At 38.0% G+C, this 13,937-nt stretch overlaps 1 protein-coding gene and 1 long non-coding RNA gene across 2 annotated transcripts in view; one reads left to right on the top strand and one right to left on the bottom strand.

Annotated features, from left to right (window-relative positions):
- Window positions 1-13,937, bottom strand: part of ALDH1A2 (aldehyde dehydrogenase 1 family member A2) — a 54,463-nt gene that overhangs the window by 16,311 nt on the left and 24,215 nt on the right. Inside the window, exons 3-7 of the mRNA XM_010717272.4 lie at window positions 13,743-13,883; window positions 12,029-12,158; window positions 6,097-6,158; window positions 3,394-3,522; window positions 3,146-3,259 (exon numbers count right to left, since the gene is read on the bottom strand). Of these exons, the coding sequence (XP_010715574.2) occupies window positions 3,146-3,259; window positions 3,394-3,522; window positions 6,097-6,158; window positions 12,029-12,158; window positions 13,743-13,883 (576 nt within the window). The remainder of the gene's footprint in view (window positions 1-3,145; window positions 3,260-3,393; window positions 3,523-6,096; window positions 6,159-12,028; window positions 12,159-13,742; window positions 13,884-13,937) is intronic.
- The window catches only part of LOC146543543 (uncharacterized), a 106,109-nt gene that overhangs the window by 83,808 nt on the left and 8,364 nt on the right, over window positions 1-13,937 (top strand). Inside the window, exons 4-5 of the long non-coding RNA XR_014885758.1 lie at window positions 58-305; window positions 13,700-13,913. This is a non-coding gene — a long non-coding RNA (uncharacterized LOC146543543). The remainder of the gene's footprint in view (window positions 1-57; window positions 306-13,699; window positions 13,914-13,937) is intronic.

The following is a 13,937-nucleotide window of genomic DNA, read 5'->3' as shown; positions in this document are numbered from 1 at the left end:
AATATTTTTATGCTTACTTTCTTTCTCAGTATGATTTTCTTTCTTTCATTGCACCAGCTGTTGAAGTGAAATTCATAGCTGACAGAGTTGGGTGCCTGCAGAACACTTCCTAATGAGCTGTGGAGCGATGCACCACGGGATACAGAGACGAAGTGATCCATGGAGGGTATTTCACAAGAAAGAGTCTAAGCTAAGAAAGACATGGAAGACTACTGTTCTGATGTGCATAAGCCAACCCATAAAAGGGAGTGCAAGGAGGAAAGAAAGAAGTGGAATCAAGCAGTGATGAAACCACAGGAAAACAGGTCTTTTCAGATAACTTTTTTTTCACATACTATTTGAGGAAAAGTGAATGAAAAGTAAATAGTAGTACTTAATTTTGAAAGTATTAAAGAACCTGAGAAAAGAAATAGAGACAGGGAGCTCCGTCCAAACATAACTTTTCTTTTCCTAGTCAGAGTTAATTTTCTCCCCTGACTTACTGATCTCCTTTAGAAGCAAAGTTTCCATCAGTGTTGGAAACACACACTCTAAATTCATACAGTTCAAAATCTGTGAAACTTTTGGCTCCTTCTTACAATAATATGAAGGCAAATCTTAAAGAGGTTGCAAGGATGGCCACTGGTAGCTATTAAATACAATTGTCCACATATACTTTCAGGCTCAGGAAGTATTTAAATTACTGATTACCAAAGGTTATGAGGGAAAAGCATCACTCTACACATGCTTTGTTCTTCTGTAAGCAGTCTGTTCCTGGTTATGTTCTGAGATAAGGTACTAGGCTGGATGGGTCTTTGGTGTGGCTGTGTCAGGCTTTATTGAGATAAGGTCATGAACTTGGCCTTCTTGCTGTTATTTCTTTTGTATGTGGGTTGGAATCAATACATCTTGTAAAACATAAGTATTAATATTTTGTAGGAAGAGCAGCCTTTAAATAAATTCCTCAGGACATGATGATGTTTTTTACAGGCAAATGGTGAGTTTTCAATAGTCACAAACACATACTTGAAAGGTAAACCATTTATATATTTTTCTGAAAGATCTCTATGGTAAACTCGAGAAGAAAAAAAAAAACAAAAAAAAACTGCTCAGACATCTAAACTTGAAGATCTTCAGTACAGTACTGATAGATTTTTCTATTAACCATGTCATGTTGAAAGTATGAACTGCCTTAACTAGCATCCAGACAAAAGGGGGAAGTAGAAGTTAGTATCATTCTATTTACATATCTGATGGCTATCAGAAGTCCTCATCACTGTCAAGTACTATTGACATACTTCAGAAAATACCAGAGACACAAAATATTTGCATTATTATTTCACTAGGAATTGAAAACTACCTTGGAGAAGTCACACACTCTACAGCTCATATCAGAGCATTGTTTTTGAATTGTACAATGTTGACTTGCTGTTACAAAAATTCAGTGTTACAGGAAATCAGAAACAATATGGTATAGTTTACACTAACTGCATTAAAATGTTCCATCTGTTCTTGCTTTTGGTTCTTAGAGAATGGCTTTTTCATCTCTGTAATGCTTTTCACTTCCTATTAGTAAGGCTTTTAAAGGTAGGCACTGAGTTAGTATAAAACCCACAGCTTTTGAGTTTAAACGCCTATTAAAACTAAAGCTGTCTGGAACTACAATAAAAATTTATTTTGGCTACAAAAGACAACTTTGAAACCTAACCCATCTGTATTTTTCCTCCTCCAAACAGAGCAACATCCTGTATCACAGAATATTTAACTTAAACAGAGACCGCATATCTTTATGAAAACAATTGTTTCAACTTAATTTATGGGGGGTAATCAGCTCATATTAAGGTTTTCAGTACTGCAGGATGCTAATATAAATTGGTTACAGAACATGTAATAACTACAGTAATTCCTCCAAATCATCTGAAATCTGCTGTTGCCATTGACTTAGTGTTTAACTTGCCTATGTTGTAATGTAAAATTGCAATAAAAATTCATGTGCAGTGGCACGCAGTAATTGCAAGTTAACTGTCTGTGCAAATTAGGCATAGAGCCTAAGTTACATTTTACTCATAGTTTGCATTCATGTGCATTGATTTCCAAACAATTACAGGATATTTGCACTAAAATTATTTACTTGTAGGAGTTGATCTAGTCTTTGCAAGCCCTGGGCACACCAGGGAGACATGCCCATTTATCAAATAGGGCTTTTTGATCAATTTATTGACTCACTGTGAAGTGCAGCATATAGCCTGCAACTGCCATGAGTGGGAGTCAAACGTATCAAAGACAGACTGGATCCCTGGGGTTGAGCTCCCTCCGTAGAATAGTTTTGACAGATTTTGCATTGAAAAGGGCCTGTTTTTAGCACCCTCTAAATATAACCAGCCCTGAAACTCCCACAGAGATTCCTTTCTGTCTGTCTTCAGAGGATGAGATAAGGCTCCCTCTCCTGTGACTTCAGTCTGGAGTACCTCCTTCATCCCCCCCAACCCTGATAACAGCTGGCTTTGCACATATTTGAGAGCAAGGCATGTTCTGAGTTGAGGGATTCGTTTCTCTTTCTGTAGATTACAACCTTCTTCATCTTAACCTCCTTTGTAACATGTGCATCTTAGAATCAGTGCAAGACATTTTGGCATCCAGGAGGCAACTGGCTCCCTTTATCTTCTGGCCAGTTTTTTCCCCATCATTTTGGGAATAGACACCTTGGACAGTTTCCTTTTACCCCACAATCCTTCCTTTTTAGACTAGTGAAGTATACTTGAACGTAGCATCAAAGCTGAAGTGTATTTGCCCGTTTGCCCTCTTCCTTTCCCCGTTTCCCCACGTATGCCAAGATACACAAACTGTGGATGCTAAAGCAGAATTTATGTATGTTGTGATATACACTGGATGTTCTGCTTACTTGCATGTGATCCACATCCTCATAAGCCCACAGGAAATCCCAGCAATGTTTTTCTAGCCGTATCTCCTGTGCTGAGGTGCTGGGCACAGCAGGGGCTGGAGGAAAAGAGCCATTTCTGCTTTGGATATACTGCAGTATATAAGCTTAGCTGAGAAGGACCAACCAATATTATTAAAATGTATCTCTTTTACTCAGTTACTGTGAAAAATGCAATGCAAGGACTTAATTCACATTTTATAGTAGCATACCTGCAAACACTCTTACCTCAGTGGATCCAGTAAATGCAATTTTATCAATGCCCACATGAGATGCTATTGCTGCACCGACAACTGGACCAAATCCTGGCAAAATATTGACAACTCCTGGTGGAAAGCCAGCCTACCGAAATAGGAACAGATGAAGGGAAGTGAGATTTATGAAACCTGACAGAGCATGTTAAACCAGGCATGTGCCAGTAGTTCCTTCTTCATAAGGAGAGACACAGAGACATTATTCCTGTCAATTATTCTTACCTCCTTGATGAGGGCTCCCATATAGAGAGCGCTGAGTGGTGTTTGTTCTGCTGGTTTAATAACCACTGTATTGCCACAGCACAGAGCTGGAGCAATCTTCCATGCAAACATCAGCAGGGGGAAGTTCCACTGTAGGAAAAAATAAAAGTTGATGGAAAAATATTGCAGTGGTGTTTTGTTTTCAAGATGTCAAGCTGCTACCTCACTTATTTCTCAGGCCTATGCTCAACATAAATCTTTCCCAGCACAAAGCAAGGATTTTTTTAATTACTGCCATTAAGAAAGTGGCAAAAGTGACCTTCTCGTTCTTTCTCTTCAGTTCAAAGAAATACAAGCCCTACATGCAATCTTCACAGAAGAATCCTCTGTTATCTGTTCACTTTTTTATACACTGCTTTTTATTTCATTTACTTTTTTGCAGTTGGCATTTTTAATTCCTCACAACAAACAGTTCTTGTGTATATCCTAAGACATATATTCAACTTATGCAATCACTAAATGATGGAATTGCAATAAAATATAAATGTTAGTACTAGGTCAAAGTATTTCACTAATACCTTTTCTTAAAAACTAGTCTGCAGTTTACACGAAAGGCATGAAAAGAGGAGAAAAGAGTTGAGAAAAACTGCTGAAATAAAAAAATCAGTATCATTATTAATTTCAACTTCATTTAACTGCAGCAGCAGATGTAGTAAATTGTATTAATTTGGTTTACAGACAAACTGTGGGTAAAGATAAGAATAAAAAGTGTTTCACTTTCCATATCAAGGCCTGATCCTAACAGGCTAAGTGGACAGTCACAGTGATTTCAGTGGAAATGCCAGAGTAATAAGATAACTGCATTTGCAGAATCACTTATAGAGGCATATAATAATCTCCTTGGGAAAGAAAATAGAAAGTATCAGTCAGCCACTGGCCAGAACATGTTACTGCCTGATGCATATCAGCTGCCACTCTCATGGACATTTCTCTAGCCCCTGGCTAGCTTGAAAAAATACACAACTGTCTTCCCATCACTGAACACCCAATTTTTTACTCCCTCAGTTGTTTATAAACTCCGGAGACAAAGTGATGTTTTAATTCCATCTCCAGTATATAAACCTAGGAGGGGAGCTATTGGGCCAACAGCATGCTGACAGCCTGCACTTGTAATGCTATTGCATGGAGAGCTCTGACAAGCTTTATAGGGTAGTATGTAGCCCTGTTTATGCTAAAAAGCTGCAAAGAGAATATGTTTTGATGTAAGCTAGGATATGAAAGAGGATGAGGAGTTTAGTGCTAGACTTGCTGTTTAATTTTATTTTTGTAATAACATATTTGCTGGTGTAATGGCTAAGTGCACGCAGCAGCCCTAGGGCTGTACTGTGACTGGTAGCTGTGGAGGAAATATGTAACAGATTAGCAGCAGTGTTAGAGTAGATGTGCATGACAGCCATCTTGAAGTTTTGTAGGAGGAACGGGCGAAAAAGAACAAGTGTGGTAGATGGCTGAGTACCTTCGACAAAGAGTTTTACAGATCTAGACTAAATAAATTCTGCCTGGCCAAATTTTTTTCAGCAGATCTGTCAGTTATGCTCAGGGAGACAATCCTAAGAGATTTCAGGCAGCTTTGTGTTATATATGTTGAGGCTGCTGGTTTGCAAATGCTCTATCCATGTGCTGGACTGAACAGCGGGCACAAAAGTAGGTGTGAAATCATTTATAAGGATGATTGTAAGTCAAGGTGGGATAACATGGACGTGGCTGCAGGATGGGTGTAGCTCTCTGATCTCCTGCGGAGTCCTAAACACAATAGCCATCCCTTAAATGAAATGACAAGAAATTTAGATAGATAGAGAAAAAAGGCTTAGCACTGTTAAAGTAATGTCTTCTGGCTACTCCTCCTTAATGGAAATGCTGTGTGTTGCTGTTTAGTGGTTTTGTGGTTATGAACAAAATGAAAAACATCAACAAAACTTTCAGAGAATGTCTTGATCAGCTCCCCAGTGCTTTGTCAGTACAGTCATACAGTATTTTAATAGCTATATACAAGCCCCCCATTGAAATTTCTGCCAAAGTCAGTTAACTAGTTCTGAAAACGTTAACTTTCCAGTGTAATTCCCATGTTGTATTCACCAAGAGTGTGTTAAGGATGTATAATGGAGTGTAGGGGCAGTTTGTGATTTAATAAAATGTTTTTTCTCTCTCATAACAAGTAAAATAAGCATTTAATGTCTCCTATTAGCTACAACTACACGATGTTAATTGTAATGATATGTCTCCTGGAGTTTATTCTTCTCCTCCAGCCTTCTAAAAGGAAAGAATAGAATTAAAATGCATCACATTCTCCCAGGAACTGAGGAGCCTCTTAAATCACAGTAAAAACTAAATAAATAAAAAGACTGCCACAGCAAAGCATCAATTTTCCATAAGTTGTGTGAACATCCATAACCACTGCCAGCTTATTAACACTGTGTTTTGCTTTGCTTGTTTTAATCATGAGAATTCTATGACTTGAGAACTTAACTCCTAATAACAGAGCCTAAACCCTATTAGCATGTTCAAATAAGCATTTGCAGGGAGGCTGTTAAAGATATGTCAACAATATGAGCTCAGCTTTTTTCGTAATGGAAAACACACATAGCTGAGGACCATGTTTTATGTGTCTTTAAAGAGAGCTGGTTCAAATGAAAATAAATAGAAGGCGCTAGTAGAGATACTCACAGGGATGATCTGTCCACACACTCCGATGGGTTCATGTCTTGTAAACGTAAAATAATCTCCATCTGAAACAGATGAGCATGGTTATTCTCAAGTGCAGTTTGACTTGGCAGAACAAAAAAAAAATAGAGGGAAAAAAGCTCTAAGGATCAACCTTTGATGGCAGTAAAAGAAATAAAGAACTCATGGAAATGTTTTTTCATGAGCCAGCATGGGAAACCTAGGTTCAGGAGCAATCTAATTGTTCTTTCTGTGGAACAAAGGAAGCAGGCATCGCATCAGAAAGTAACCAGCTTTGTTCCTTGGGAGAGAAGACAAGCTGTACAGCACAAAAAAGGGCAGCAGCGAGGAAGAGAGGTCTCTGCTGATTCAGGGTGAGCCAAGTGAACAGTCACAAAGGCAGTTACCTGGAAGGACTGACAGAATAAAGGTATACATACAAGCAGATGTGGGAAAAATAAAGTAGCACACTTCTCATTCATCTTCCATTGAAGACAAGAGGAGTTTAAAGTAGTGGAATGACATACCACAATGTGTAGACTCGGAATGAAGATGGCAGGTCTGTGACTGATGTGTCTGAGCATAATTCTCTGCTGAACTCAACACTAAGGACAATACAGCGCTCACTGCATAGCTGTGCTGATAGCCGACTTGTAGAACAAAGCCTGTATCAGACATGGCCTCAAGCTAAACATGCAGTCAATTTAAGTTTACAGGGAAAAAGTGAATGCAGCAGGAAAACAAGACAACAGAGAATCAGAATTTTCACAAACCTTTTGGTCAAGTAGAGGTGAAGAAATTAAGGGACAAAGCAGCTGAAAATTGAAAAATTCTGAGCTTTTCTCACTGGTCTTCAACAGAAAAAAGATTATATAATAATAACAAAGATGCAGGAAAGGCAGACTGCAGACTCAGAAAGAGCAGTTGTGGGTGGTATGAGGTTTGAGGGAAATATTTAACTTTTTGATCTGGTAGTTGTTTTTAAGGTCCTGATTGAACAAAAATAGCAAAAACAGTAGAAAGGAGTGAGATGTATCATTAGTTAAAGTGAGTGCTGTTATGCTGTATCTGCAGTCCTTAGCTAAAGAAAGCACTGCTGAGCACAGGGCAGCTTGAGTCAGGTCATGAAATAAACAGATCTGTGATTTGGGGTCAGGCCTGCGGTGTGTGGAAACCTTTCACATGGCCTGGCTTGCTTATAGCAGCAGGTCTCTGTGCTGGCTCATTTTGCACATGCTCTCTGACAAAGCTGCATCATGGTTGCTGCTTCAGCTCTTACTAAGGTTAAGCATACTGTAGTATGATGCATCCCCCATTGACAAACAGCAGGAAAACAATCTCCTGTGTCTCACGACTAACCATCAGCTTTGTTACCGTGCTTGGCCTGCACCCACACAAAGTAGAGTTCAGTCTACTTTTGTACCTAAACTGGTTCTTGTAGCTGTATGAACTAGTTCGGGCTCAAAGCATGTCTGAATTTAGACTGAATGTTTTTTAGAGAGGCTACAGCTGAAGGAAGGATAAAGGCATAGGCTTTAAACAGCAGAGCTACAAAGATGATGAAGGACCCGGAGCATCTCCTTTATGAGGAAAAGCTGAGAGACCTGGGACTGTGCAGCCTGAAGAAGATTGAAAATGGATCTTATCAATACTTATAAATATCTAATGGGTGGGAGTCAAGTGGGTGGGACCAAGGGGTTTGACCAGATGATTTGCAGAGGTCCCTCTTCCTACCCCTACCACTCTGTGATAGGATGAATGTGCATCTAGGCCAATAATGCTTGTCATCTAGAAAAAAAATATTTATGTAAAAAAAATCATTTCAACTAAGTATTGTAGAACAGCGTGAAGATAACTTGGTGTCCTACCACAAGAGAGGATTTACCAGGACAGAAATTGATGATGGGGAGAAAGGGAATAGGAGGAGGAATGATTGCAGTGCTTTCACTCCTGTTGTTACTGTGCAGGTACATGTGCTTTCCTTCACGTGGCATAAGAGTATCCAGGCAGCTTTGGAGCTGTAGCCAGCCTTGTTCAATATCAGGTGAAGACCTAACATCGTGATGGAGAATATTTTGGGAACTTGCTGCACTTTTCTCCGTTTTCACGTGGTGACAATAAATGGATTAATCCATAAAGTTTCTTGGGTTTATGTAAAGACTTCAACTTGGATTTGATTAGAACTAGCTTCTGTTCAGGTTTGCTAATTTTGTACATCCACTTTACAGAATGTGCTCAGTAGATTTCAGAGCTAGAGTAGCTACTACATCAGCTTGAGGCCAGAAAGAGAGCAATTATGAGACAGGCAACAATAGTGTGTAACCTAAACAAGGAACAGAACAGAGGGAATAGAGAAAGGAGTTTCGTATCAAGTAAAGGAGAAAGAAAATTGTTTTCTTCGCATCAACAAAATGTCACTGCACCATTTTGATCTCCAGATTCTAAAAAATGTCCCTGGGGAGATTAAAGTAGTTGTTTCACAAATTGACATGATAGGTATGGTTTTTTAAGTTATCTTTTACAGATGCTAGCAGTGGTTCACATACCACAAGAAGACTCATCAAACTAGACAGAAGTAAAGTAGGAGTAAAAAATAATATAGAGGCAAAATCGTTTAAGTGCTCAAGAGGCACATGCATAAAAGAGTCAGCTAAAAATACCAGCTTGTACGTGGTATTACTGTGAGAGGTGGATGGTGACAACAGTAACACAGCTATGTTAGCACTGTATTGACTTCAAATCGTCACTCCATAATCATTGCCACATGTCTGTGTGCTTCATAGCACAAAGTTACAGATAAACTGAATCTGGTTACCAAGTCAGACAAATTGTACTTCTACCAAATGTGGGCAGAACTTTCTTTTCTGAAAGCAATAGCTCCCATGCAGAGTTGCTTGTCCTGCTCTCTTCCACTAGACTGCAGTCAGTTGCTCTTTTTGACACCTACTTCCAAAGCTCATCATCCACAGAGTTATTATTCAGACAAAATTATTGAGATTTCTTTCTAACAATATATTTGTGGACATATGTGCTTTCAAGTTATTCAGGTGCTTCTGGACAAACCAAAGACATTTCTAAGAGCAGTCTTGTCTATAAATGTAAAATAAGCTGTTACCATGGAAAAGAACTCAAGTTTGATGAAGTGAATCACTTTTTTCCTGAACAATGAGCATGGAAAGCTTCTTATGCTCAGAAATGAAATGGGAGACTTTTAAAACTCTCTAGAGTTTTAAGATACAACTCATGCTACTGATGCTTAGTCTATGGTGCTATTGCTGATCCTTGTTACTCTCAGCCTTCTAGTAGCTGGCAGCCTTAAGCCTGAGAGGGTTATGACAGTCTGATTCCACATCCAATCCAAACATTTATTCTAAAAGGTTTATTTTTCATTATTTCAATATTCTCAGCTGATGTGAATTGGCATTCTTTAGCCCTCACTGATATTGATCAATTTGCAGCTGCTTAGCACCTGGCCCAAAGATTTTTAATTAGAAATTAAGCCCCACTTATCCAGGGATCTCACTTTGGGGCAACAATACTTTCCACAGGTGAGTTTGTTCACGTTTCTATCAGGACTCTGCATCTCAGATGTTTTATTTGCATAGCAATCATAATATAGGCACATGCTGCATACAGTAGCACACAGCACACACGTGTGAAGAGAGCAGAGTTAGTTCTTTAAGCTGTATCATATTCTATGTTGTATTTAAAGATACATTTTCACTTGCATTCAGTTTATTAGTTTAACAGCTTCTAGTGTAGCCTCATTCTGTTTTAATTTAAATCATCAAGCCTAACGAATGGGAGCAAGCAAAGGTCAGTCTGAAGCTTTTAGCAATTTTGGGACCAAAAGGAATGTGACTGTAAAAAACACTTTTGTTTTCTACTTATTTATCACTTTCCTGTTGTTTTTTTAGAGGAAAATAAGCCCTCAACAGAAACAGATGAAAGATTAGGAAGTTTCAGTTTTATTAACTCACTGCATAGAAACAGAAGATTTAGTTAGTATTTTGGGTTTTTTGTGGTGGTGTTGTCATTTTCTTATTTGGTTTCCTAGAGTGAGCTGATAGTAGGTGAATGTAAAGAGCACTGTTGTTTAACACTAGCCTTGCTCTAAACTAGCTTTATTAGAATGGCAAATTTATTATCTGAAACTAGTGACATACAGAGGAGTGTTAAATCAAGAGGAAGAATTAACTGATACCCTGAAAATCTGAGTACTGTGAATATCAGAAATCATAATTTATGTTGCTCGTTACTGATAACTAAGTCAGCACTAAAGTTTGCATCCAGGAAGGTCTGCTGAAAATCTGGTCTCCTCTCTCCCTGTTATATCACCCATCAAAACTGAGAAATTCATGAGTTTAATCTGTTTCACTATTTGAGGTCAAGAATAAGCAGAGAATATTTATTCTCCTTCAGCCAGCAATGGCTTTTGGTGATAGACCTAAATCCGTATTCCTGCAGGGCTTACAAGCGAGAAGGAGGCATTCCCTGACCAGGGAGAAAGGGATTAGCAAACAGGAAATTTGTGGAGTGTATGAATTTATGGTGTGCTCTGCACTTTTGCATGTTTAAATATGAAACGCAAGCAGCAAAAGCAGGATTTATAAATCTCATCCCAAATGGCTGTGGAAATCTTCGTAAGTCCTTACAGGAGCATCGATACCAGAAATACTAATACTGTCATTTCTTTGGTGAAAATACACGAATGATGATAAACATCAGTCAGAACACACTGTCCTTTTAAATGAGCTGAAACACCATGAAGATTAATGTTGCAGTAAATTGCACAATGTTTGCCTCGTTTCTGCAATCTTGTGGTTTTCTGTTCAGAGGCAAACTACTGTACTGCAGATATTATGTTACATTATGTAATTTTATAGAAATAAATGGGTAGTGTAAAGGTGTCCACTGTACAAAGACAACAATGAAATCCATCAACTTGTGAGTGGGCTTTCCTCATCTCCTTCAGTATCGTGCAATAAACATACATGTGCACTGAACAGTGTGCATCATGAAGCTGAAAAGAATCCATAGAATGTATAGTGGTTTTCCTTACTGCTTTTCCCTAGATGTATTTTATGTAGGCAAAAGATAAGTTATTTATCTCAATGACTGCACCTGCATAAACCTGTTCTTTGCTATCATGGGTCATTTTGCATTATTATAGCAGTTGGCACAGCTAGACCAGACTGCAAATGAATTTCTTTGCATCAGAAAATTCAGCCTGTGTTAAACAGCTGGGAGTGAGGAACAGGAGGAAGAGACTTGTTGAGCAAAAGTAACAGTAAGGATTTTTTCTTATCTTTTTACCAAAATAAATAAATAAATAAATAAATAAAAATCCAGAATAAATTTCTTAGCAGTTGAGAAGATTACGCTCATACATAAAACATAAAAGTCATCCTACTGCATGGTGTGAGAAAGTATATATAACAAAATATGGGTGTACAGCTCTATGGTAACATTGCAAACTCTTCTCAAAGTATAAATGAATAATGGATTTGGATCCAGTGCTAATCTCAAGTAAAGCAATTTGCACCAGCAATAATATAAGAAATATATCAACTAGGTAGATAGGTAAGCATGTTGTTTCTTAAAAAGGCAGTTAACACCATATTTTCACGTCAGGTTTATAAAAAATGAGTTGTGTTACACTATTTCAATGTAGAGGATACTAAGCCATCTCCTCAGACTGATATATGTCATAGAAACAAAACATCATTTTGCATGTGCATGTAGGGCAGAACAATAGCATGTGATCTACTCTAGCTCTCGCTAACTTTTAAACATCTGCTTCAGCACTGATAAAACCAATGTTAACTCAGCGAGGAAAAGCAAGTTCTTTTCTGCCTTTCATAAAGCTGTGATCTGTTAATGCATTTGGCCATCAGAGGGTTTAGGTGTACAACAATACCATAATCTTGCTTACCTACAGGTATGGTCATTCCATGGATTTTGTCTGCCCAACCAGCATAATACCTCAGGGTTTTTATGACTCCTTGAAGATCTACGTAGAAGGCTTGCAGGAATGGTTTGCCACTGTTCAGTGATTCCATAGTCTAGAAGACAAGAAAAAGTTGATATATAAACAAAATAGCATTTTTAGACTATTGTCTTCAGTATTCACTGTCCAACCACTCTTCAGTCATGACAGAAAGATTTTAATGAAGACCAACCAGTCATTCTAGCATAATCTTAATCCAGACAGTTCAGAACAAATACATGATTCCCTTTTTTACTTCTTTTTTTTTTTTGCGACTGTGAACAGAAAGACTTTTTGCTTATGAACAAAACAAGAGGTTCCTTCTGGAGCATTCTGGGATTACTACAATTTTTAAGCATGTGTCTCTGTAATTTTCTGTCCTGCGTGTTTGTGTGTGTGTATCCACATGCATGTGCATGACTGCATTTTGGACCTAATAGCCACTGTGTTTGGTCCAGATATATAAATGCTAAATTGTTTTAATCAGGAGCCAAGATAAAAATGCCTGTCAAACTAGGTTCTGTTATGTTAATGATAACAGCTGAGAAGGGGCTCCTTGTAACCCTGTATAAATGATCTGAATCCATAAAGAGAAGAATGGACATATCCTTCTGTATAATTGATGTGAATATAAAAATTTCTCTGTATGGCTGCCAGGACTCCTGCTGAGGTCTGAGATATCTATAATGTACAGCCAGTTTATTTATTACCATCAAATAAACAAACTCTCCTCTAGGGAAGCTCATAAATTAACAGCCTAATGTCCTTACTTTTAAGTTAATATTCCTATTTTTAAAAGTATCTTATAAGCTATCCTCTTAGAGTTTCCTAAGATCATTTAGCAAAAAGAATCCAATAAAATGTCCTAAGATCTGGCATGGCTTAACTGATTCAATGGCTGTCTAAAAGGAATCATTAAGAATGGGCAAAGTACGCCCATGTGTAACACACCAACCATCAAATGAATTTCTATACAGAAGAATAGAGGCCTAATTCTGCACTGACTTACATCCCTACAAGCAATTAATGGCATTGCCTGTGGTGCAGTTCAGTAAAGAACTTGGCTCTGGAAATACAAATCAAATGACAGGCAGAGTAAAGTTGATTTGCTGTGCACTTCCTTCTCCCTGTGGCGATTTTACAGTATACACTGGTGGTAAGATGATTTAAATGTTGACAAAGCTGGAATTAAGATGTTCAGCAGCTTAGTTCAAAGTACTTGACATGCGGAAAATAACATTAACAGTGCCACCGTTTACATGGCTTCACATGTGAGCTAAACAGTGCAATACTCAGAATTTCTTACTAGTTCAGTGACAGTAAGAATTCTGTCTGCTATTTCACTAATATCTGCACAATCACTTTACTCAGTCTTCTGTTTGTTATTTTAGGAAAGCCACAAGTGTACGCATTAGGTGTACACGTGTGTGTGTATCCATGCACACACATTCATTTCTCTCAGGTTTAATTTAAAGCTCTCAGTAGAAAGACTGTTGAAGGTTTTCACGAGCTTTGGATCAGCTCTCAAGTCAGTAATCTCAAATATCAAACTAATTCTAGTTTTTTAATATTATTCATGTTAACACATTTACAAATTAATTTACTTTCATAATGTAGATTAAACCGGTGATTGGATTGTTGATTTTCACGTGCTACTTACAGCAAGAACTGCCCTGTCTCTTTCGACCAAGTCTGCTAGTTTATCCAAAAGTTGGCCTCTTTCCGATGCGTCCATTCTCCTCCAAACTGAACCTAGAGAAAAAGCAAGGCGAGCTGCTCTCACTGCTTTGTCCGTATCAGCCTATCAAGAAAGAAGAAATAACAAATAAAGGTAAGTAATATTACTAGGGTTAAG

The sequence above is a fragment of the Meleagris gallopavo genome, chromosome 12 (assembly GCF_905368555.1).
Source record: "Meleagris gallopavo chromosome 12, MGAL_WU_HG_1.1, whole genome shotgun sequence".
NCBI classification, from domain to species: domain Eukaryota; kingdom Metazoa; phylum Chordata; class Aves; order Galliformes; family Phasianidae; genus Meleagris; species Meleagris gallopavo.
Note: the sequence above shows the minus strand (reverse complement) of the source record. Positions and strands in the feature narration are given on the sequence as shown.